The 24120-nt window shown below is 40.5% G+C and overlaps 1 protein-coding gene across 4 annotated transcripts in view; it reads right to left on the bottom strand.

The window, feature by feature from the left end:
* Positions 1 to 1127: 1127 nt before the first annotated feature.
* The window catches only part of MATR3 (matrin 3), a 28085-nt gene continuing 5092 nt past the window's right edge, over positions 1128 to 24120 (bottom strand). Inside the window, exons 2-15 of one of the 4 annotated variants that reach the window (XM_027705085.1) lie at positions 17907 to 19004; positions 13700 to 13761; positions 13019 to 13060; positions 12675 to 12778; positions 11599 to 11651; positions 11049 to 11174; positions 10334 to 10459; positions 9973 to 10143; positions 8578 to 8709; positions 7468 to 7511; positions 6605 to 6998; positions 4611 to 5004; positions 3887 to 4008; positions 1128 to 2402 (exon numbers count right to left, since the gene is read on the bottom strand). In XM_027705085.1, coding sequence (XP_027560886.1) covers positions 2352 to 2402; positions 3887 to 4008; positions 4611 to 5004; positions 6605 to 6998; positions 7468 to 7511; positions 8578 to 8709; positions 9973 to 10143; positions 10334 to 10459; positions 11049 to 11174; positions 11599 to 11651; positions 12675 to 12778; positions 13019 to 13060; positions 13700 to 13761; positions 17907 to 18797 — 2712 coding nt within the window. In that variant the 5' untranslated portion in view covers positions 18798 to 19004 and the 3' untranslated portion in view covers positions 1128 to 2351. Of the gene's footprint in view, positions 2403 to 3886; positions 4009 to 4610; positions 5005 to 6604; positions 6999 to 7467; positions 7512 to 8577; positions 8710 to 9972; positions 10144 to 10333; positions 10460 to 11048; positions 11175 to 11598; positions 11652 to 12674; positions 12779 to 13018; positions 13061 to 13699; positions 13762 to 17906; positions 22331 to 24120 lie in introns of those variants that run through there. The other 3 variants (XM_027705084.1, XM_027705087.1, XM_027705086.1) reach the window with 3 other exon arrangements.

Raw genomic sequence — 24120 nt, 5'->3', positions numbered from 1 at the left:
TTTTCTGATGTATAAAAGCATCCTGGTGCACAGGTACAGGTGAGATTTACACAGAGGTGACCAGGGCTTTGAAGTACCTGCTTTAGGTACTAAGAGCTGCTGCCACCAGAGCCAGGGATTTCTGGGCTCTGAAGTTGGACTGTGCCACAACCACTTTACACCTGGGAGTGCTTTACATTTAGACACTAAACATGATGTACCACCCTCCTGCAGTGAAAAAGGTCAGGCTGGAGACAAGGTGCAGAGCTGTTTAAGATGCAGGTATTAGCTAAGAAAAGCTAAAATTAGCTAAGAAAATACTACAAAAATTAAATTTAGTATTTTGGTGTATTCATTTCAACTGCACATTCTAAGGGAACTTAAAATGCTTGGGGGAAATGGAGACCTTCAAAATAGTTAACTGCTACCCTCAGAGAGAAGGAAGTGACTGCTCTGCAGCCAAGGCCTGGCCTGGCTGAGGGACTCAGCAGCCTCTGGTGATAGATGAGTGACAAATGCCACCATAAGTGGGGCTCCAAGTCCATCCTTGTGACTTAGAATTTGTGCTTTCTTTCAGCTGCAGTGTAGCTGTAAGGTTATGTCACTGCCTGACATTTAATCCATTTCATACAAACCCAAACAAAATCCAGCATACTAATGAGTGTCGTGTACAGAGCAGTAACTTATTTCTGCACGAGAGCAAGAATGAGTCACTGCATGGCAAGATTTTATAATTTGGATATGCTATTTAAATAAAATCTGTACCAGTAGCTGCTCGTTAGCACTTCACCACTCCACAAAGGCCCCAGAGAAACTGCTGCCATTGCAGCAAGAGATGGCTGGAGCTTTATTAAGGGATTGCACCCTCTTTGTTAGGGGGATGCAACAGAAAGTCACAGCTGGGAACACAAGTTATCAAGGCTTGACTTCCACACAACTTGTGTCTGCTTAACTACAGTATAGCTTCATCCAGACTCAGCCTCCTGCATCCTAAACCCTTTCAAGCCCCAAATCCTCACTGGTGGAGGCTCAGGCTGGAAGAACTGGCCCCAGCCAGTTTTATCCATGTGAATGGGGATGTGGCTTGAACTTCAGCTTTGATGAAAACACCCCAAAACTGCAGAAATAAAACCATCAGCAGAATATACTTACCGGGGTTTTAACAAGTGATATTTTAATTTGTTGGGGAAGGCAAGAGGGTTTGGGGAAGAGAAAGAAACGTTATGCAGGAAGCTGCTGAATCACAGGTGTTAAAACATGCACATTTTCAAGAGCTGGAGTTTCAGTGTGGTGACATGACACAGATCAAGAGTTTAGCAGACACTGGTTAACATGCCAAACATCTATAACAAACCACTGTGGCCTAGCTTTGTTTATTGGGAATCACTTTAGTAACCTGAAGTCACAAATAAGCAGTAAATAACAAAAACTACAGATAAACACAGGTTACACATGCAAATTCCTGTTCACATCTCACATGTGCAGGTACATTAAGAGCACAGTTCTAAAGAGTCTTGACAAAACCAGATTTTAACAGAAAACGGTGTTAAAATGCGGGTATGAAAAATTCCACATGGAGAATATAAAGATACCTTCGTCCACTTCGGGACTCCAATGCTGCTTTTGAGAAACCAAGAGATGTACAACAGCAACGAGATTCAAGTAAAAGCAGGAAGAGCTCAAGGAAATAATACTGGTTGGAGAGAATGGGCATTTACTTCTCACTAAAAATACACGGAATAGCTGAATAGGAAAGTCTAGCAAGAGCTTAGGAAAAAAAGTCACAAAGTTATAAAGCTGGCTAATCACTAATTTTCCCTATTTGCTATAGATAACAGCAGTGACGTTAAAAGAAATTGCAATTCAACATTTAAAAATGCAACTTACATTTAAAGACTTTTCCAAAGTGAAATGCAATGACAGCCTTACTCTCAAAATTAAATAGCTGCTAGGCTCAGACCAAAATATGGAATGTTCTAGATAAAATAAAAATACAGTGTTACTTTTCATTTTTTATTCAGAATGGAATTGAAAGACAATTTCTGAAGCTTGAAAGTAGTAAATCTCATTTGAACAAGGTTTTCTTCTCATAGATGAGCTTTCCACGAGGGTGCAGGATTTTTTTTTTCTGTAATAGCTTGAAGTGTCAAAACAAAACTTGTTGCCATTCTCACATTAAGAACAAATTGTTGTCATTAACTTAACTGCATATGCTTTTTGCTACAACATTTAACACATGAACAGACCTATAATGCCTACTGTATCTCACTAAAACAAAAAAGAATACAGTATTTCATCTACTACTTGTACTGCTTTTAAAAAAGATTAACATTAAAAACAAAGCCACATTTTCCTTACATCCTTCCTTCTTTTTAAGCTTCTTTCTTTTGCCTGTAGTCTTCTGCCATTTTATCCAGAATTTTCTGTTAAAAGAAATTATATTTGGGATATAGTTAGAGAGTTTTTCCCAGTCACAACATCAAGAATAGAAACACAAATCCAATTTACAAGTTTAACATCTGTGAACATCAATTGCAAAGGTCACAGCTAACAAGGCTGGCACTTCTCCCAACCCTGAAGTGGAGTTTGAGCTCCTCTTGGCAAGCCAAGGGAATTCCTTTCCATTTTGTCATGGACTTGTGACAGCGATTGTGCCACTTACCTGGGTGGAATCTGCCACCTACAAAGGCAGGGACAAAACACCTCCCCCCTCCCTGGAGAAGGGTTGTTTTGGAAGTTTGAGGAATTTGTTACTGCTTTGATGACATTTGGTAGCAACATCAATTCACCTATTTATTTTTTCCTGCTCTCCAAAGGAAGGAAGCTCCCAGCTCCAGAAGTGCCATAGTGAGACAGAAGCTGCATTTCCCCCCTTCCCTCCCCAATTCCAAACCCCACCAATGTCACACAGTCACTCACAACTTGCTAGTCATGTGTGCCATGGAACAAGCAAAGCAACTCATGTTTCATTTAAGCAATAAAGTTAATAAATTGGCGTTATCCCCCCTCCCCTTTTTTTATCAAGGCTTTAATGTCCCATAATCTGGTACCTCAATGGAAAAAAAAAAAAAGAAAAAACACTATGGTGATGGATGAGGTGGGATTTCTTTCTAAGAGACCCTGCATGGGAACTGATTACCTGATCTACTTCTTGATAATGTTGTTTGCTTTTTTGTGCCATCTGCCTTCCTGGGCCCTGTATTTATTTAGGGTTTCCTGCTACTGCAAGGAGAAGGCAAATGTTTGGAGTCTGAGGTGCCATCTCTTCCTCTTCTGTGGAGTCCCTGGGGTTTGCTCTCAGCTCAGGGATGGACTGCTATAAATCCATTTCTGATATAAATCCATCAACACTGCATGACTATCAGAATTTGGTTTAGCACTGAGCCCTTTCCTAGAGGTGATATTTAAAGCAGCTCACAGTAAGAGGATACAGCAGCAGCATTATCACTCATGCCATGCAATCATGTGATACCTCATCCAGTTAGAAAATTGAAAAACTGCTCACAAAATCAGAAGTTGCAAATGTTTGGGGGTTTTAAACACATAAAAACTTCACCTTAAGCTTTGTTGATTGGTTAAAAACAATCTTGAAGGGACAACTGGAAGGGATCTGAGCCATCTGTATTTAGTCTGCAATGCTACTTCTAAGCCTGGTCTTTACTCCAACTGGAATTCCCTCTTTAATCCAAATTTACAGGAAAAAAATGCTGAAGCCCAACTCTAAGCTGTGTATTCTGCATATTATTTTCACAAGATGAAGTTTTGAGAGGTCTACCTGGAGTTAAAAGATAGAGAATAAGCCAATTTCCCCTGCCTGAAAGGTATTTTTTGTCCTCAGTCCGGTCTCGTTGAATTCTATTCCCCAGAAAGAATCACGCCAGTTAAAATGAACAAGTTTTTGCCTTACCTTCAACTTTTGATAATGAGGAAGGCTGCTGCAATGGGTCTTTTTTGCAACATCTTCATTTGTGTAGAACAGGGAACACAATTTGCAATAAAACCCTGTTTTGGGTACCACATAATTCACACCTAGAGGAGTAAACACCACAAAATAAACTAAGAGATCTACTCTACATCATTTCTTTTAATTTCATATGTCATTTCAGCTAAATCTTAAAAGCATAATTCACTTTACATTAAAAAGCTGCTTTATCGTTAAAAAGTCCTTGTTTTAGTTTAGTCAAGCCAGGGCCTAGTAATAACTAAATATGTGCAGGCTTTTTTGTATTTTTTTTTAATTTAAAAGCAACCTTTCAGATTAAGGGTCCATTTTATTGGTTCCTTCAAAAGAACTCGCAATGTTCTGTGATCAGTTTTGGAGTATTTAGTATGACTCTAAACTGTTACCACTGTTGTGCTTTGAGCTAGTAATTGAATTTGTGTTGCTAAAATACACCTCTTTCAACTTAATTTCTGCCTAAGGAAAGTGTTATGGAGAACTGTATGAAAATAAAGGGGAAAAAAGAAAGAAAATACTCAGGTTAGGGGAGGAGTGAAGAACGGGGAAGAAGGGGAAACCCTAAAATGAAAGGCTATGGGGCAATGTGTTGCCAAAAATAAAAGTCAGATGAAATGAGAAATGCTACTGCAATGCACAGAGAGTATTGGAAAAGAAATGGAAGCAGCCTTACCAACAGGAACGTTTGGCTGGTACGGCCCAATCCTAAATTCATCTGGAACGAGAGGTTTCTCTTGGACATTCTTGGTTTCCTGCTCACCCTGGGGGTCTGTGTTTTCCTGGGCATTTTTCTCAGCATCCTGCGCCGTGGTGGCATCTGAAGCTTCAACAGGTTCGGTCTTCACGGTGACTTCGGTTTTCGTTCCGTTCTCCAACATCTCGTTCTCCTGCTCTGGCTCCTCGATCTTGTCCACCTTGATCTCTGCCAAACTATCCTCGTTCTTGACTCCTGCCTTCCCTGCCAGGCCCGACTTGCGGAGTTTCTGGTGATCGGAGTCCTCCTCGTCCCCCACCTCATCCAGGGTCACAAAGCCCTCCATGCTCCGTGGGAAGCCGCCCACATAGCGCTGTTGGGAAAACGGGGCCCTTAGGTCAGCTTATGCTGAAGTGTTCCCCTCAAACTCTCTCAAAGAAGAGAAATATTTTCTCCAAATTCCCTGGAAAAACGCTCAAGCTCTTCCTTCAAGACCTGCCTCCCTCATTCAAACTGTTACTCAAACAAGCTCTTTGTGTACCCACTGCCCCAGAAACAAGGATCCACTTCAGAATCATTGGGTTTTTTGGCACCATAAGGGGCCACTGTTTCATCATATCAACATGTGATTTCAACTTAAGAATAGAGCAAAAAGATACTGAAATTCTCAATCTGAAATTCCTTTTAACATGAATATTTTAATTTTAAGTGAAAGTCATTTTGAAATGCACAGGTTTTGTTTCTATTTGAGACAGTCACACAAGATCCTCAAATTCATGCCTGAATAGAAGGTAAAATCTTACCAGAACTATTCTGTGCCCACCAATGGTATGAAGGTTCATTTAAAAAAAATTAATTAAAAGCTCTTTTTCAACCAGCTTAGAGTGTCCACAATAAAAAAAACAATCCAACAAAAGGAAACAAAACCCAACCCAAACCCCACAAACCACCCAAAACTGTGGAGGCCTCTTAAAATTCAGGTTCATTAAGAGTGACTGTCTAAAATTCTGAACTTTTGGAGACATTCCTCTGATATGAAGACATCATTATTGCACATGCTGAACAGCAAGCATGAGGAGGACTAAACCAGCATTAACTTTGTGAATGTAGGTTTACAAGGAAGCAAGTTTGGGTTTGAGGCAGTTTATCACAGTGGGCACCCACATACTAAGAAACAAGGAACACTAATGCCATTTGCACTGCCAGCATTACTCCTGGCACCATGTAATTAATTAGCTTCCTGACTAAAGGATCCCTCAAAACTGAAATCCATGCACACTTCATTCATTAATAAGGAACAGGCCTTACTTTCTTGCCAAACAACATTCCAAGTCAATAGTTACTAAAACTTTGCACACTCCTCCACAGAAGTATGATTAACAAAGCAGCCTGGAAGGACATAGAAGCCATGAGAGTGTGGGATCATCTGGTGAGAAAAAGGGAAATCACAGCAAGTAGCCTGTGATTAAGACACCTTGAAAGCAAATATTTTCTTTCTCCAGTGGGAAAGGGGCCCTGGCTCAGCACAGATGGCCTGGCCCACCTCTTGGGCTCGGTACACACAGCCCTGCCCAAGTCTAGATTAGCCTCAAGTCCCCAGTACATTATTTTGTGCCCTGTGCTCAAGGGTAACAACCAGTGCCTTGAGAAACTGCTCAGGAGAAAACAGTTCCTGGCTGCACAGTGTTAATTAAAAAAAAGGGGTGAAGAGAGACAAGCAAACCCCCAGGAGGTGACAGGGTAGAGTCTGACAAGTGAAAGGTTTCTGTCAAAACAGAACCAGGGATTCAGAACTGATTCAGTGACAAGTTGCATGTGGTGGGATCTTCCACCTTCTTCACAGGAGCTTTAACACCCGTTTCTCCTCAGACAGGTGTCTCCTCCACAGAAAATGCTCTGCACTACAACATACACGGTGTGCTGCCTAAGTCAGACAGGGCTTCCCCCACTCAGTGCCTCACTGTATGATTTACCTTTTTAAGCTTTTTCTTGGCTGCTGGAGTGGCCACAGCGTTCCCCCCCTCAGTTTTTACTGTGACATCATCAGGGGTGTCCTTTTTTTCTTCAGTAGCCACATCAGCTAAATTGGCAACATCTGCATCCTCTCCTGCTGAGCTGCCACTTTCTAACAGTGCTGCTGCCTCCTCCTCATCCACCAGCAGCTCATCTTCGGATTCCAGGAGTAAACTGGGCTCGTCTTGCTCTGCCTGTTCCCCACTTTTGGCACCTGAGGGCTCAGCAGGATCCTCTTGTTTCTCCTCTTTCACTTTTTCTTCTGTAGTGCCACTTTCAGGTTTCTGAGCAGCTTCTGTTTTAGACTTCTTATCACTGGGAGAATCTTTGCTGTCTGGAGAATACGTTCTCTTTCTGTAAAGAACAAAGAACACTTGTTGCTTGTAAACCTGGAGAGAGCCCAGAAATTACTTTAAAAAAAAAAAGGTTGTATTTCTCTAGACAAGCCTGAAAAATACTGTGTTTCAGTTCAGGAAATGGAAGGCTGAGGGAAACCTTGAAGGACACCATTCTTCAAGCATACAAAAGGTTGCTGCAAGGAGAAATTATCCTTACAAGACAAGACAACTGTTCGTGGGTTTAAATTGCAGGAAGGCAAGGCTAATTAGGGACTGGAAAGGATTTCCTGAGGAGCCAGAGAGGCTGTAAAATCTCCATCCTTAGAGGAAGAGGGTAGGCAGCATATTAGACACAGCTCATCTCCGGGCACAACAAACAACTTGATCTCAAAGCTCACCCGACTCTTTTGTGCCATTTCCGTGCCCTGAATAAGGTATTTACATATTTTTTTAAACAACAGTATGCTTTAACAATAGGAAATTACCTGGTTTTATCCTTTTTCAGCAGCTCAACTCCTTTGTTGGGAATCTAAAATACAGTTAAAGAACTCTGTGAGTGACAGCAGAGTAAGATTTGCATGAGTGTTGCAGCATGAATTCAGAAGCACAATGCAGCCAAGTGCTCCCAGTTACATTAACCCCCAGGGACTCTTGTACCACACCCACCTACCAAGCCATTAGTAAACTCTTATTTCAGACAGGACTTGACCAACCTAGATATACCCTGCCTTTACTCACAGTAATTATCAGTTATTCAATACCAAAGAAATAGGATATCCTGCTCCAGAATATTCACATACAATTGCTCTTTCTTAGGAACTGATACAACGTGGTGCAGGCACTGGCACAGATCAGTTCTACTCTGTTTTCTCCCTATCATGAGTGGAAAACCTTCAGCAACCCCCCAGCACTTCACTACTTTATGAGTTACTGAACAGGGAAAGTCACTTGTAGACAGTAACACAGAAATTTATTCAGTGCATTGCTGAAGTCTTTGAATTTGCCATTGAGTGTTCATTTTGCTGGATGATCATGTGCAACAGTAAGATTTCTTCATATTCCACAGCAGAAACCTCATGTTTTCAGGAGACAGCTTGACAGTTCAAATTTCTCCTGCTTTTCTACCTGGTGTTCCACTCTGATGGAGAAACTCTTATACCTGCAGAAGCATTATCCTGGTGTTATGTAAAAAACCCCTCAGGAACCTGTCCCTCCCTTGTATGAACTGCACATGCAGAGATGCAGTTCTGATGTATCATAAGTTTTCACAAAGCTTATTCATTTTCAGAGGAAGGGGAGAAAAAACTCCCTCCAAATTACAGCATGTTCTAAATGGAGCCATTTTAATTAAAATCAACACAGTTTACTCTAAAATCTGGATTCTAGAAGTTGTTTGGGTTTTGTTTCATCTGAGAGGAAAATCCTTTAAGTTTGTTCTAGGCCTCATAACACGACTCTCGTGCCAAGAAATTGCATTAAGGAGCCAGAAAATATTAAAGCAAACCCCTTCATTTTACAAGCAACAGTGAATTCTCATAAGTGATGGTTGTCTTCACACCTTCAGCTGCAATTAAAAAACTAAGAACACTTCCTACCCTTAACACCAGCTTCTTGTATTTCTCAGATAAATCCACTTTCACACATCTGCCTTGGAACCAAAGTGCTTTGTTGGCACAATGCTCCACCATGGCCAAAGCATCTTCTCTGGTCTCCATCTCAATGAAAGCCTGAAAAGATTAAAACACACATTAAAAAGGACTGTAAAACACAAAACACATTTGCAGACAAAGCTACTGAACTTAAAACACTGCATTTCCAAACACTGAAACAATACTAAAGGGTTTAATTATATCTGTCCTCTCCAAATACTTTAAAATTTATCCAAGTACTCTATAACCCCAGCTTTTCAATTCAGTACCACTTGTGCCATAGAGAGTTCTGAAATTAAACAGGCTTTTAAATAATCTGCCAAAAATATCACCATAAAGTAAAATGTGATTTAAATAAAAAAAGCATCCGGACAGCGAAATTCTTATTTAGTGCTTATGTACTTGGGAATTCCAGGGGAGAGGAGAAACTACCATGCTATTTTATTTTTGGTTTTTGAGAGAAGCCTGAAACAAAAGGCAGCAATTGCTGGTCTGTAAGCCCAGCTTTGGGAGGAGTTCCTCCTGGGAACAAACCTATGGAACACTAAGGTTGCTGAACAAGATTTAAACAACTCCATGAGCTGGAGTATCCTTGGCAGAAAGCTGAAACCTGTTTCTGCAGCCAGCTTAGACAGCAAAGGTTTTCATTCTGCCAGTGAAATAAGGTCAGGGAGTTCTTCCTAGGGGTCACACAAAAGATTCTAGTAATTTTTCACTTCACAAGTGTGGCATTAAGGGATGCAGGCACTCATCTCTTTGAAAAGGCAGTGGAATTTCCTATTTAACTCAAGGGAACAACTAACTGGGACAGTAAAGCTTAAAAAAAATTAGAACTAAATAGTTTAAGCTCCTGTGTATTTACAGAAATCATGTCCATGCACATCCAAAACATTTTACTACACACATGCAATACGCTGCCTTCAAACCTTTCTTTTTCAAGCTAGAGAGCCACAGCAGGACTGCTTTTGTTTAGTTTTAAAGAATGAAAAATAAAGGGTAAATGAAAGAAACATGGAATAGTGGAATATTGTTGTTTCATAGGTAATGGTCTTTCAGCCCTAAGAAAACAGTCCCAGGGCTCCAAGAAATCTGCATAAGCATCAATGCTAAAATATCTTTTTCCCAGCTGAGGCCTGTTCCTGTTTTTAAAGCAGCTCATGTTATAGGACATTTCACAGGAAGCTCCAGAGCAAAATCCCACCTACACAGAGCCCCCAGATCATTTCCACCGCTCTGCTGGAGCACAAAGTCTGCACACAAACCAATTCACGGCCCAGCATTTCCTCACAGATAAAAACCTCAAGTTTCAAATGCTCACACACGTGTTCCCAGGTGAGTTACCTGGCTTTTCATCCTCATGAGGATGTAGTTCTTGATCTTCCCGTAGGGCTCAGCCAGTTTGAGCACGGCGTTGTCAGAGTACCCCGAGTGTGGCAAGTTGCTCAGGTGAATCACACGACCAAGCTCTGGTTTGGGGGGCTCAGTCTTTTGGTCAGGTTTACCCTCAGGTTTCTGGAATTGAAAGGGAATGATGGTTTTTTGAAGACATACTACATAAAATATACATGGGTGACTGTCCCTTGCTGAAGCTGATTCAGCTCAGAAGTACAGAAATCAGGAATAACTTAAATGCAGCCACCTCACAACACTGACTGCCCCAGATTAAAATAAGGCAATGCAAAAAAAAGCAGGAATGTTTTACCTTTATTCTCTTGTATTTCTGTGACAAGTGGACTCTGACTGGTTTACCAAACACCAGGGCAGGTGTTGTTGAATAGTATTCAACTGCAGCCTGGGCGTCTTCAGTGGTCGACATTTCGATAAATGCCTGAAATAATACAAAATAAATGAAGCACTGCTCCTTCAGGCCTCAGTGCTTTTGTTTCACATATCAAGCTCTTCACTGCTTTCTTGTCAAAACAGCTGCATCAAAAATGAAAACTGCTTTTTGATTACAACATGCACTGACCTGCAGAACTTGGCATGAATTTCACATACTTTATTTAGGTGCACAAACAGAACTATTCGGTTTGTTTACATTCCACCTAGATTTGGATTCAGAACATTAAATTGCTTCCTGCTTTTTCTCTTTTATGATACTGGTTTTTTCCACACTTCAAAATATGACACTGTGTAATACAAACTGAGACCAAGTAAGTTTTCAGATTTTACTGAAACAAGAACAGCATGTGGAATTGCTGAGAAAGCTATGAACAACCAGCAAAAAGGATTTTTTAATATTTAAGTGAAAATGCAGTAGTACAGCATTTCTAGAAACATACTCTTCCTTGCCTACAAGACCTTGTGGTGAGATATCATCTCACTTGGTAGCTGAGCAAGTGCTTTTACAAAACCAAAGCTCAGACAGTTCCAGCCACCAACCAGCAGCACCAGCAGTGACACAGGGCCCCACTCACCTCATTGATTTTGTTTAGAATCAGGTGATTTGTAATTATCCCAAAGGGTTCAACGAGCTGGAGCAGCTGATATCTCAAGTTCTTTCCCCTCTGGAAATCCATGATGTGCACAACTCTGCTTGTTTCCTGTTGAAGACAAAGCATGTGATCACAGTATGAAAAGATCCAAGTGTACCAGTAAACTTAAAGAGTCTGTCAAGGCTCTGTTTGATTTGTATTTTTTTTTTAATTTTTAAATCTTCAGTAGTAACCAAAACAATATGCACATAGAAAAGGCCCAGAACTTCCCACTGCTTCATTAGAAAATGTTTAAGAAGGTTCTGTACAGTTTTGGACTAAACATTTTGTAGAGTCCTTGGCACAACAAACCCCTAATCTTATGCCAAAGGTTCAATATTTCCATATAAATGCTAAAATCTCACTTTTAAAGGCAATCATTCAGTTAAAAAAATCATCTTAAGAAAGCAAACAAAAATTATATAACAAAATATACAGGTACAAAATATACAGGTATATATGGGTACAAAAATAATGACTTTTTAATACTAACCACTCTGCCCTTCTGCATGTGCCTCGGTCCTTGCATATTGCCATTGCCAGCTCCTTTAACAAATTAAAAGAATGAACAAGTTCAGTTCAACCTGCAAGACTGGGATTAACATGTCTCATCACGAGTTCTTAAGGGTATAAATCACTTGGAATATCAAACCAGAATGACATCAAGTTTTAAAAACTAGTTATTTCATTACAGCAGTGCAGAAACAGCAGAGAACAAGCAAAGCTCATTGAAAAAGAAATCTCTCCTATTTTAGAATAAGATTTGCCACAGCAAAACATCTCTGTACACAAAGGATGTGAGGTCTCTATATCTAAGACACCCTTTTTACAAGTAAGGGTTTAATTTCTAAAACATCACCAATTCTATCACAATGCCCATTTTACTAGGAAACACCTGAAAAAAGCCTTTTTGATCATTTTGCTCATAGTCAAGTTGGAAATGTTTTAAAAATTAATGGTATTATTTTAATGAAATTAAGTATGAATGCATCTATCATCTAAAAAATCCTATGAAGTGTCTCAAATACTTCTACTCTGTCACAACAACCAGGTCCATTAATTAGTTTTGCTCTTTTTGTCATTCAAAGTATTTAAAAGGTAGGAAGTAGCAAAACATCAGGCAAGAACCTGATTCTTAGCCTCCCTTCCTGAGAGGAAGAGGCATCATCCATCTTCCCATTTCTCAGTTGCTATTCAAATTTATTTCTCAAATTCACTTGAAATTAGGGGGAAAAGCCACTCAGGACATTGAATTTTGCAAGTTTCATCCAAAGAATTCCAGCAACACGTGGCTATTCCCAAGACAGATACAAAAACCTCCTAGGGAGGAAAAATCCAAGTCCCAAACATGTGTAGATTAATCACAGTTAAAAATCACCAGCCTTAGAACGAATGAGTTATTAACAGAGTACCAGGCTTTGGCCAGGGAAGGACTAAAGTATTTCAGTTCTACTGTTCAGAAAAGTGTTTTCTTTGGTTGTTCTCAAACATTGATAACAAATAAAAACAATAAGGAAAAAAAACTAGCAAGAAGTTAAGCCTTGTAAAGTAGGTGCTTGTCAAGGTTACCTCTGGGCCCAACAGGGGGTCCTCCAAGGTGGAATGGAGGTGGGGGTGGTCCCAGAATTCCTGGTGCAGGGTTTGTGGATTGCTGCAACATAAAGGGATCACCCCTACAAAGAGAGGAAAACACACTGTAATGTTAAACCAAAAAACTGTGTGGCTTTCATTCTCAAAACCCCCTAATTTCTGCAGAGCTTCAATGTAGACAACTTTAGCTACTTTTACTGCTGCTCTTCAGTTAAAAACCAAAGGAGGAATCCATCTGGTGTGTTGTTTCACATAAACTGTAAAGAACATCCTCTGCTTCAAATAAAAAAATTATAAATACTTCAAAATTAATTACTACTTACATTCCATGTCCTGAATCACTGTCAGGATTCCATTCTGGATATCTTAAAAGAAACAAAATTAAAAGAAAATATAAGAAAAACAATCTCCTCTAGCTATGTAACACCTGTCCCAGAAGCTGTGATACCTGAAGCTGTAACACAGCTGAAGCACAGGGCAGCACTCTGGGCCCACTGCAAGAGCCAGGAACAGCATTGACACAAGTGCTGTTCTTCAGGACAAACTCCCTACACTGCTTGCTGAGTGTCTGCCAAGTTTTATTTCAAATTGCACTGTTTGTATCACAACAAAAATGTAGAAGTCGGTACCAGTGACTACAATTACAACAGATTCTCAACCCTTGAAATCCATTGCCAAAATGTTACACGTTTCTGCAAGATTTCAAGGTTGTGAACCATGATCCCTTTCTGTGCATAGGATGCTCTCAAGTTGGTTTTATTCCCTACAAGGCACAGGTAGGGACCTGCATTGGGCAACATAATTGATCATTACTTAGAATCAGAGAATCTCCTGAGCTGGAAGGGACCCACAAGGACCACGGAGTTCAACTCCTGGCCGTGCACAAGAACCCAACAATCCCCCCCGTGTCCCTGAGCCTTGCCCAAACACTCCCTGAGGCCTGGCAGGGTGTGTGCAGTGCCCAGGCTGATCCCAGAGTCCCGTTACTGCAGTTGGGTTCATACATTTCGAGCAGCAGCTGACAGCGGCGGCTGTGAGTCGCTCCATTGATGTGGTGGTTCCACTCCTGCAGCAAAGTAAAGAATTCACAATTAACAGCCACATATGGCAACTCGTTCTAACAAGCTCCTCCTCTAAGCTGAAGTGCTGCAGATACACAGATAATGAAATCTTTTTGTAGTGCTTTGAAGAGACACTGACACTGGACCTGCCTCTTCCCTCCTAAGCTGGGGGAAAAGGTGTGTGATGGGAACTGTGATGGGAACTGCTCTGGCTCCTGCCTCAGAGTGCAGAGCTCCCTGCAACTGCTGCACCCCAGGCACACACTGCCCTGGCAGCCTCTGCAGCTGAAGGGTGAGTGTTTGGCTTGAGTCATTTCAGAATTTCCTCCCCTCTCTCTGCTTCGTTCCTCAGACTTTTACAGATTAACTCGACACTCAAATTTTTAGAACCACTAAGAGGCCAAGAAATTGCAAGGAATTCAGAAAGGAAAGACTAAAAGAAATGAAAGTGCATAGCTAGGACAAACTATAAGTATACAGGTGAAATATAAAACTATGTGACCTTTTGAGGGGAATAAAGGACGTCTAAATGGTAAAAAGGAAGAATAGTGGAATTAAACCAAATCATCCAGGTAAAACTCCTCCTGGTTCTGGCTTTAGCATTAGAAAGGAATGAGGGATTTCTACTTTTTTCTGTAGACTGTTTTCCAGTTCTGCAGCTTCCTGTTCTCTTAGATCAACAGGCTTATTCTGGAAATTCTGATTACTACTTCCTTCTCCAGTTTACCACAGTGGTTATACTGTTAGCACATACTGGACTTCACAGGCTAATCACAACTGCAACACTGGAACTGCTTTACGTGGCTCTTCTGTTTCTGCTCAGCACCCACAGAGGATTTTTTCCTAATCCCTCATTTTTCCTGATTTTTGGTTTCTGCCACACTACAACCATTCTTCTGGATACAGTGAGACACTCCCCAGGCTTACTGTAGTGTTTCCATGTTACATGCCCACCCTGCACTTTCCACAAAGGAAAAAAACCTGGATTTTTAAGTCTCCCATAAAGTGCTGCAATATTACTCCAGGATAACATGGAGCAAGATGAAACCTTCATCCATTTTATCAAGATGGAAAATGAGAGCACCATTTTTTCCTGTTAACTGCACAAGATGCTCTGCAGCTATAAATAATTAGGCTGGCAATTAGGATAAAAAAAATCCCACCAAAACCCCAGATCTATGAAACATTCAATACAAAGATTCTTTACTTCAACACTTGCTAACAAGTGTTAGCACTATAAAAACCCCAGTCCTTTGGACACCAAAACCCCTCTAAATTTGGGTGCACAGTCAGTAAAACCTCAATGGCTGATTCTACCAGACGTAATATGCTTTGGATCTGTCTTAACACATAATTTAAAATTATTCTAAACTGACACAGAAGCTGTCTGCAACTCAGAGGCAAAGTCTGGAAGCTCTAATTCTCATTATACTTCAAATGCTTTTAAATTGGCAAAAAAGGGAGCTCTGACATATAACTTTGGATTTTTCTCTTCCTCCAAGGAATATGATGGCTCATCTATATTAACTTTTTATTGAATAATTCTTAATCTGGATTCCCTTTACTGCCTGCACCCAGTCAGAAATGTGTCCCTTCTCCAAGGTTTTGGGGCACCAGGTATTTATATTTACGCTCATTAACACGAATGCCCCATGTGAAGGTAGAGAAAACCTAAACTGAGTTTCTTCAAACCTAGATTACATTCCCTTTGGCTCAGTTGGTACCAGTGAGAGGACACACTGTTCCTCAGGAAATTAGGCCAAACTCGAGCACCTAATTTTAGCCAGCCATCTATTAGGGCCACAGCCAGGTTTTCCCTCCGAGATATACCACGGGTTCAAGTGTTTAACCTCCAAATTCATCTCCTCATGTTCCATCAGCCTTTGTCTGGCAGGGAAAACAATCCCTCCACATCCAACACCTCGTTCCTTGATAAAGGGATCAGGATTGACAAAATGCCTGAAGTATCTGGGGCACAATTTACTTCACAGACAGAAAACAAACTGGGTCTGAAAATATGTACACAGCAAATTAAAGAAGCAATTAAGAACATCACTAAAATAAAAAATTGGACTAGTCTGCCAGTTTAAGTTATAGTGAGGGTGTTTAACCCCCTGTTCAGGTTTAAAATACACACTGCTTTATCAAACAGCCTTAAAAATCTACAATATTTTATTTGGAAGTGGGGAAAATGAGATTTTGATACTGCAGTCATAAGTTTACATTGTCCCAGCTAAGAAAAGCATTCCCTTTCTGCTTTCCAGAAATTTCAGTTTAGATCAAGTTCCTTTAAAAGTCAAGTTTGACTTGATTTGATTTCATGGGAGACACAAAATAAGGAATTCTGTAACAGTTAGGTATGCAAAGCAGAGGAAAGAAGGAGAGAAAGAGAAAAATTCTTGTGGTGACATGATTTCTGAAATTAGAAACAAAGCCTAAACTTGGGTCATAAGAAACAGATGATCCAATCTTAAATAGTTTATGGTGTACTAGCAGTTTAAGTCAAAGTATATTCCTACAAAAAAACAAAAAAAAAAGGTTTTACATGTTACAGAAGAGGTCAGCCACAAGTTATGCTGTTAAAAGAATTTGGTATTTCTCATACCTGGAGAGCTATTCCAGTGTGGATCCTTTCAACAGATCTGCACTCCAAAGCACACTAAGAACCACAAGCCTTTAAAATAAAGAGCTAAAAAGACCCCTACTTACAGGATTACTGGTTGCCATCGTCAAGGGCCTCAGAAGTTTATGTTTTCAATCTAACCCAATGAAGTCCTTTTACAGAACTGAGCATGGCAGCTAAACTGTTAACACTTAAACCTTGTGTGAAAATAAACAGCAAATACAGGAGACAAGAAACCCAGATTACTGTGATTATTTTATATAAAAAGTAATTAAAGCAACACAAGTTCATAAACTGTCAGATCAGCTGGAGCCATACAGCGTGTGCTCTAAAACTGGTTTGATCCTTTCCTTGCAGGGACAGAATAATTCTCGTGTTTCAAAAAGATCAGATGTACAGAAGCAGCACTTTTTGAGAGGTAACTGTAAAGAAATGGTTAGTAACAGCAATTCCACATTGTATCAATTTTACAGTAATAGCATGTATTATGTTTTCAATTGAAGGCCTTCAAGCTAATTAGCCACTAATTGTGACAAGAGGGGCACCGTATTAGCCAATTAGCCAATTAAATTGCCTAGTACACTGAAAACCAGCAAGATGAGTAACACTGGAAAAGCTGAAAGTGAGAAGGCTCTGAAAATAACGTCTGAATATAAACAGGCCATTTTGAGTAACCTGCTCCCTTTGCAGAGTTGGACTAGTCATGGATAACTAAGAGGGAAGTCTCAGCATCACCGAATACACCCGAAGATCCACTCCACTTGTGAGCCGAGTAAAGAACACTACTAGGAACACAGAGCAGGACACTGCAACAGCAGATTGATTGCTCGGAGAGTCTACAGGGATAGATGCAACATGGGACAATAAAAAGTGAGTCTGAAGTGTTCTAAGAAAGTTGTGAAAAAAGGAGAAAAATGACGACAAATTTCAGCCATAGTATGAGATAGAGTGTTAAAGTGAAATTAAAAAGGCAAGAATGAGCTAATCTAAAACGTGGCTTTTACTTTTGCAAATAAGTTCCAGGGCTCTACATTAACTCTTTCCCTTTGGACAGGGAAAAAGCAGAACTGTGCAAGAATGCATCTTAACTACATATAAATCAGCAATCAAGACAGATGTGGAGGAGAGCTGAAACTAGCTTCCAGAATGGCACAGTAGATACACTGCAAAAAAACCCCAAACCAACAAAAAAATAACAGAACCCACCCCAAAACTGCTTGAATGCCAGATGTTTGTGGTTAAGAGAACATGTAGATGTAAAATATAAATAAGATATCCCAGTAGATGATAGCTGTTTGACTTGAAGTTAAGCAATCTGGGCAAACAAAATACATTAATGTAAAGCCCTGGTTTACAATGTTTGTTAACAATTACCTTGCAAATAAACCAAGTGCCTTTTTCACTCTCAAACCAACTTTCAGATCATTTCAAAAGCAACCAGGCTATAGAAATCATTAAAGAAATAGGTAAAAACAGAACAGAAACTACAACGTAAAGGAAAATAGAAGTATCTGGTGCGTAACTCACCTTATTAGAATGAACTGGCATATCACATATAGAGCACAGATGGGGATAACCCTTCGGTAAGAATCCATGGAAGTCTTCAATATTGCTATTTGGAGGAGCACCTCTCTTTTTCTCAAAGAGAGATCTCTCGGGACCAGGACCACGACCCATTCTGTCATACTCACTGTCAAATTTATGATAGTTATGCGAAGTCTCACCATAAAAAGATTCATCCCTACACCTTTCTCCATCTCTCAATCTGTCATCTTCATAATCCATTCTGTCATAATAACCAGATTCTTGAGAACGACTTCCATGGTCATAGTCAACCACTGGGTTGAGACTAGGACCACGATCATCAAAGCTATCTCTTCTAAAATGCCTTTTTTCTTCCCAATCATCCCTAGGGACTCTGTACGGTGGTTCCCGTGTGGATGATCTGCCATCTCTACCATAACCTTCTTCAGCTCTCCTCCTTTTAAGTTGTAGAAGGATCTGAGGCAAGTTTTCAGGAGTGATCTTGTCCTCGGGATAGCGACTCAGTTCATCTAAGTCTCTAGCAGACAGACCAAAGCTGGCCAAAATGTTAGTGGCCTGGTCTGCATCTCCACGGTGCTGAGAAGACAAAGGGAGCGGACCTCTACTTCCAATGTTAAATATAGACTGCAAATTATGGGAAGAGGTACTACCAGAAGACAGTGCACTATGAGATCCTTGTTGGTTCAATGAAGAACTCATTCCAAGATTCATTAAGCTAGCAAGGCGTGCAGTACCCTGGTTCATCCTTCCAAGAGATGCTGGCATATTTAAAGACTGGGTAGCAGCAGCAAGAAGGCCTATTCCTGCAGAGAGGTCACGCCCATGACCTTGTGAATCCCTACTCAGAGATGACTGCTGGAATGACTTGGACATTGTAGAACTAGAGTGTGTCTACTTTATGGATCAAAAAAAATTCCTTTTTTTTTAATATAGTTTTTTTATAGTTTTTTTTTTTAAGATGGCTGCAAAGAGAGCTCACACTAGAAAGCTAGGCAAACTTCACTTCAAAAACGGTAACGCCAAGAAAGAGGATCAATAATGACTGCAGATCTTCTTCAAGCTGAGAAACACCAGACAATTCTGTAGAAAAACAAGCAGTTTTAGTCATAAATCCCTTTAAACAGATGCAGTTTTAAACTTATGCATCATGTTGATCTAAAAAACATTAGAGATCTCAATCTTACAAGGCTTTTATCACATAACAGATTCAAGAGGTACCCAGAGCCTACATATATTATTGCAGATAAAAATACAGCAGTGTTTCCTATACATACTCCTTCCACAAAAAGCTACTTTCATACTGAAGACAAGTGAATTTCAGAAGTTGCTGATGTCTAAAAGCATCTGTAAGTTTACTGACATGTAAGCCTTGATCTCTGGTTAATGGTTTTGTTCATACCCTACATTACTGTACTGTGTCTGTGAGAAGACCACAAAAAACTTAAGCCCATAGAATCCAAGATGACTTTGGCATATAACACATATTTGAAAATGAAACCTGTACCACCACAGAACAGGACGAAAGGAAGTTAAAAGTAACTGAAGTTTGGGCAAAAAGTTTCTGCTATAAGATCTGTAAACAAGACCAAACATAATATTCAATCTTTATGCAGTAAAATTCCAATTACCGATGTGAAGACAGATGTGAACAAGAAAAACAAGTTTTACATTTTGCAGGAAGTAAACAAGACCTCTTGTTCCAATTGCAGTTACACTGCTAACAGCATTTCAGAAGTGATTTTTACTCTGTTATATTGCAGCTGTGACATCAGCTGTTCTCTCAGACTCAAGCAAAACAAGGTCAGGCTTAGTGCTGGGATGGGAGACCCAAGGAAAACCCTGCTCCTGAAGGAAAAGACCCCAGGTGAGTCAGGAGATGGCACATCACCCCAGACAGCCCTGCCTTGTACCAGCACTGCCTGGCTCAGGCCTGACACCGTGACCACATGTGGGAGTTAAAGATCCTACAACACTGCTCACAAGAGAGGGAACTGCCTCACGTCCCACTAAAATACTAACCTGATACTCAAATATTTGGTTCCACTGCATTTACTTGAAGTTTTAACTAAATGCTATTAATATCCACAGTATATTTTTTGCTGCAATGGATATAGTTCATAAAGTGTTGTTTTTTTTTTTTTAGTGCAGAGCAGAAATAAACCATAACACTTCTCCCCCATCCTCCTCCAGCCTTGGGACAGACACACAAAGTTTAAAGCAATTCAACACACGTGAGAACATTCCAGCAGGAATTCCTTGTTCTTGGGTCCCCGACGCTGGAAAGCCCTTCCCAGTCTCCGCAGAGCAGTTCTGCTTCTCCAGCACTGCCACTCAGGAGCACATCAAACACATGAGCACTTGGAAAAAAAACAGGCACACACTGCACAGCTGCAAATGAAATCAGCTCCCAAGAGAACAGGGGGAATGGAAAGGATAAAATGAAAGCAAGGACTTTTCCTTGAAGAGACCAGTTCTGCAGAAGGCAATGGCTCTTGTACTGAAAACAGAAGGAAAAAGGTCAAGGTTAGGAGCAGCTCTCTATCCCCACTGCCTGTTCCAACAGGGCATCAAGTTGAAAAGCACCCGAGTTTTCTTTCTTGGTAGCAGTGTGTTACAAAATTATGCATTTATGTAAAAAAAAAATGGATTCTATGAAAAATACATAAAACACACAAACCTCACACAGCTCCATCTTTGCAAAGGAACTCCTTTATACAGTATCCTGCATACTCTGTTATCGGTACATCTAAACTCATATTTCACCTACATTTTTAAGATCCACATATGCTGGAGTCAAAATAAGCTTAATGGTGTGACATTTGGTTAAGAAAAAGAGCTTGAGAAAATTGGGCATGGCAATAAGTTTAAGAGTGTGAGGCAGAAGATAGAAAAGCACTGCAGAAAGCTTCAGAGAACAGGAATACAAGAACACAGGGGGAGCAGATGAGGCAAGTCCTAAGGGAGATGTCCCAGACAAGGGGGCCCTACTGAGGACATCTGAACAGAATGCATTTAGGAACTATATTGTAAAAATCAAGACTTTTGAGTTCAAAAATGAGAGAAATACTAATATTCACCTGGGTACCATGTTTTATCTTACATTCATTCAGGAATCTTCAAAATACTTTATTACAATTTTTGAAATTAATCCCTACTCCTTATATTTTGACACAAATTTCCTCCTAGTTCATTCACACACTTACAGAAAGGTCTGAAGCTGAACTTACTGGGTTCTTCATAAAATCAAGTGCTCCAGAGGGCTTTGCAAGCCTGAGCCTGCAGCGATGCAGCAGACACCCCTGTGGCAGGAGAGGCTCAGTGTGTCCTGCTCTTAGTGCAAGCACCCCACTAGTCAAGTTTCTACTAAATCAGGAAAGTTCTCCACTCTTCCAAAACACCCTTTCTCTTTGAACAGATGCTCCCTAATCCTCTTGTCACAGCTTTCCATTGGCAGTTCATTGTCTGCTGCTCTGGAGATTAGCAGGGAACAAACCCCAGGGCATCCCAGCCTGGCAGGGACCCCGCTGACACACCACTGATCCCACACACAGCGGGCTTTACAGAACCACACCGTGCTCCTGCTGCAAACACCCAGGGGAGGAGGAAGGGAAGGGAAAAATGAAAATAGGAAAGATGGGTGAAAAACGAAGACAAAGACACAAAGGACAATCTTATGGAGAAGCATGAAGTGGGACAATAAGACAAGTGTATGATGAGGACAGAACACACGCTGGCAGTTGGTGCTAGTCAGGAAACTGCCCTACACCTAACTGGGCATTTGAGTGGGGGACTTCAAAAAACAAGTGAATTAGCCTCAAAAATCCACTATTTATCATCTTGCAATGGCTGCTGTACTCCACTCTAACCATCCCCATTCTTTAAGATCAGATAAAGACAATGAAATGAGGTGGGGGGAAGAGCCCTACAATCACACCATAGGATGTTTAACTTCCACATGGTCAGGTTTAACGGGATTCTAAGGCAGCACTTCCTGTGCTGATCACTCCGGAAAGATTCCATGGCAGTATCTGATCGAGACAGGTTCCCACGGAGCAGGGCCAGCCTTGGAGCGAGGGTGCCATCAACTGAGTCACAGCAACAAGACAGGTAGGACTGAACAAAGCTGCCTCCGGAGCCAGACATGAGTTAGTTGAAAGGGTTATGCTAATTGTTCTCCGTGTAATTCCAGCTATACTGGGAACAGACTTTCACATACAGGTTTTTTTAAGATCTGTGGACAGAAATTGGCCATGTTAAGATTTGAAAATATATCATACAAAGCAATCGTGAAATAAGTTGAAAGGCAAAATGCCATTGGATTTCCAGACAAATGTGGACAATGAAAACAATTTATATCTACAAGTTGCAAAAGAGTTTTCTGTAAAGGCAGACAAAATAAGAAATTTGAATCCTACAGAATACACTGCTACCAAAAAAAGGCCCAAATGAGGCTGATTTTCAAACACTATAGAAGGTTTTTCTTTTAGTGTAAAACTGATCATAAACTCTTTTCAATAAGGCTTACAGAACTCTTGCTCCAATATTAATTTTGTCCTAAGAACAGTTTAATTCAGTGAATTCTTGGAACACACTGATCACGCTGAACACAATAAACTTAGCTTGTCACCTTTTATGGAACACCGGTCCCTGGCTCCCTATTCCTTCTGCCACTCTCAGGGGGTTTGAACCTATGCATAGTTATTACAGTTTAATGTTAATCTTGTTCTTACAACAACTCATCTTTTACCCACTCCTCTTCCACTACTTACAAGAAAAAAGTCTCAAAACTGTTTTCATTTTCTACTCAGTTTCACTTCAAAACACATTGAATTTAATCAAATAAACTCAATTATGGTAAAAATATGAAATAATCTGCAAGCTGAAAAGCACACTCTGGGTTTGTAAGAACTCAACACTTTGGCAGGTCGTACACCCTTGGGAAAAAAGTTTTAAAGAAGTTCTACATCCACAGTATTTGCTCTTTGGATAAAAACCTACAGGTTTTCCTTCTCCTTCCTTGGGCATTGTACTTGGTACAGCGATCCTTTCTGCCATGGAAGAATTCCTGTTTCTCGGCAAAACTGGCTCCAGCACATCATGGCAAAAAGGGTTATTGATGGAAGAGATCTGGAATTTGGACAGGCAGCTCCCCAGGCTGCTCCAAGAATTAATGGCAGTAAAAACAAGAACTTCAAGGAAATTAGAAGCAGATGTTATCTAGTTGCTGAATGACCAAGTACAATGGATTTCAAATCTACAGGATCACACAGAAAAGGCAAAGGCAAAGGAGGAATTGCCCAGCAACCTCAGAGAAAATGCAGGTTCTCACCCATTTCAGGTCCCAGTATTCAGGGTGGTTATTTAATATTGCTGTTTCACATGCAAGAAAACAACTCATCTTGTTCAACCATCCTCAAAGGTCATGCCCTCAAAAACTTCAGGGGCACCTGGCACCCAGGATACTCGCTTTTTTTGGGCACAGATTAGACAGTCTGTTTCAGGCACAACAACTGGAAGAGTTTCAATTCTTAGGATTATGTTTAGCTTCATCCCAGTGACTTCCTTGATCAGAGAACATAATAATCTGAGATCTGAAGTGACTGTAACAGAGGATTGCTTCAGAACAGAGGAAAGGCATACTTATAAATGGGAATTAAAATGACTACTTTAGCAATTAAGAATTTTAAAAGAACTTAGTTTTCAACATCTGAATGCAGAAAGGAACACTAAGAGAGGCCAGTTTCCTATTTCTGCTTATTATATAATTTAATATATTCAAGCATCCATCTTTTGTAAGAAGTGCACAAAAAAAGAGCATTTATTCCTTTACAGAAACAGAAGTGGAAAAAAAAAAAAGGTCCAAGGAATAGTACAGAAAGAACAGAGAAGGCAAAACCCGTGTATTTTTAGAGAGGGAAAGTAGTAACACCCAGAAACAAACAGATAACTGCTGTCATGTGTGCTGAGCACGCCACAAACACATGGTCACCTCTGGGGCTTCCAGGCATTCCTTCCTACTGCTTCCAAGCCCACTGTGCCACCTTCAGAGCCCCAGCTCCACAGTGAGAGAGGCACACGGGTTCCTGCACCTACAGACAGCTCCAGGGAGCCACTACCAGAGGGGCTGTGCCAGAACCCGGCTCTGGGTGCAATGCTGAGGGATCTCAATGCTGAGGGATCTCAATGCTGAGGGATC

This window comes from Neopelma chrysocephalum, unplaced genomic scaffold, assembly GCF_003984885.1.
Source record: "Neopelma chrysocephalum unplaced genomic scaffold, ASM398488v2 Primary Assembly neopelma1_319, whole genome shotgun sequence".
Taxonomy (NCBI): Eukaryota; Metazoa; Chordata; class Aves; order Passeriformes; family Pipridae; genus Neopelma; species Neopelma chrysocephalum.
Note: the sequence above shows the minus strand (reverse complement) of the source record. Positions and strands in the feature narration are given on the sequence as shown.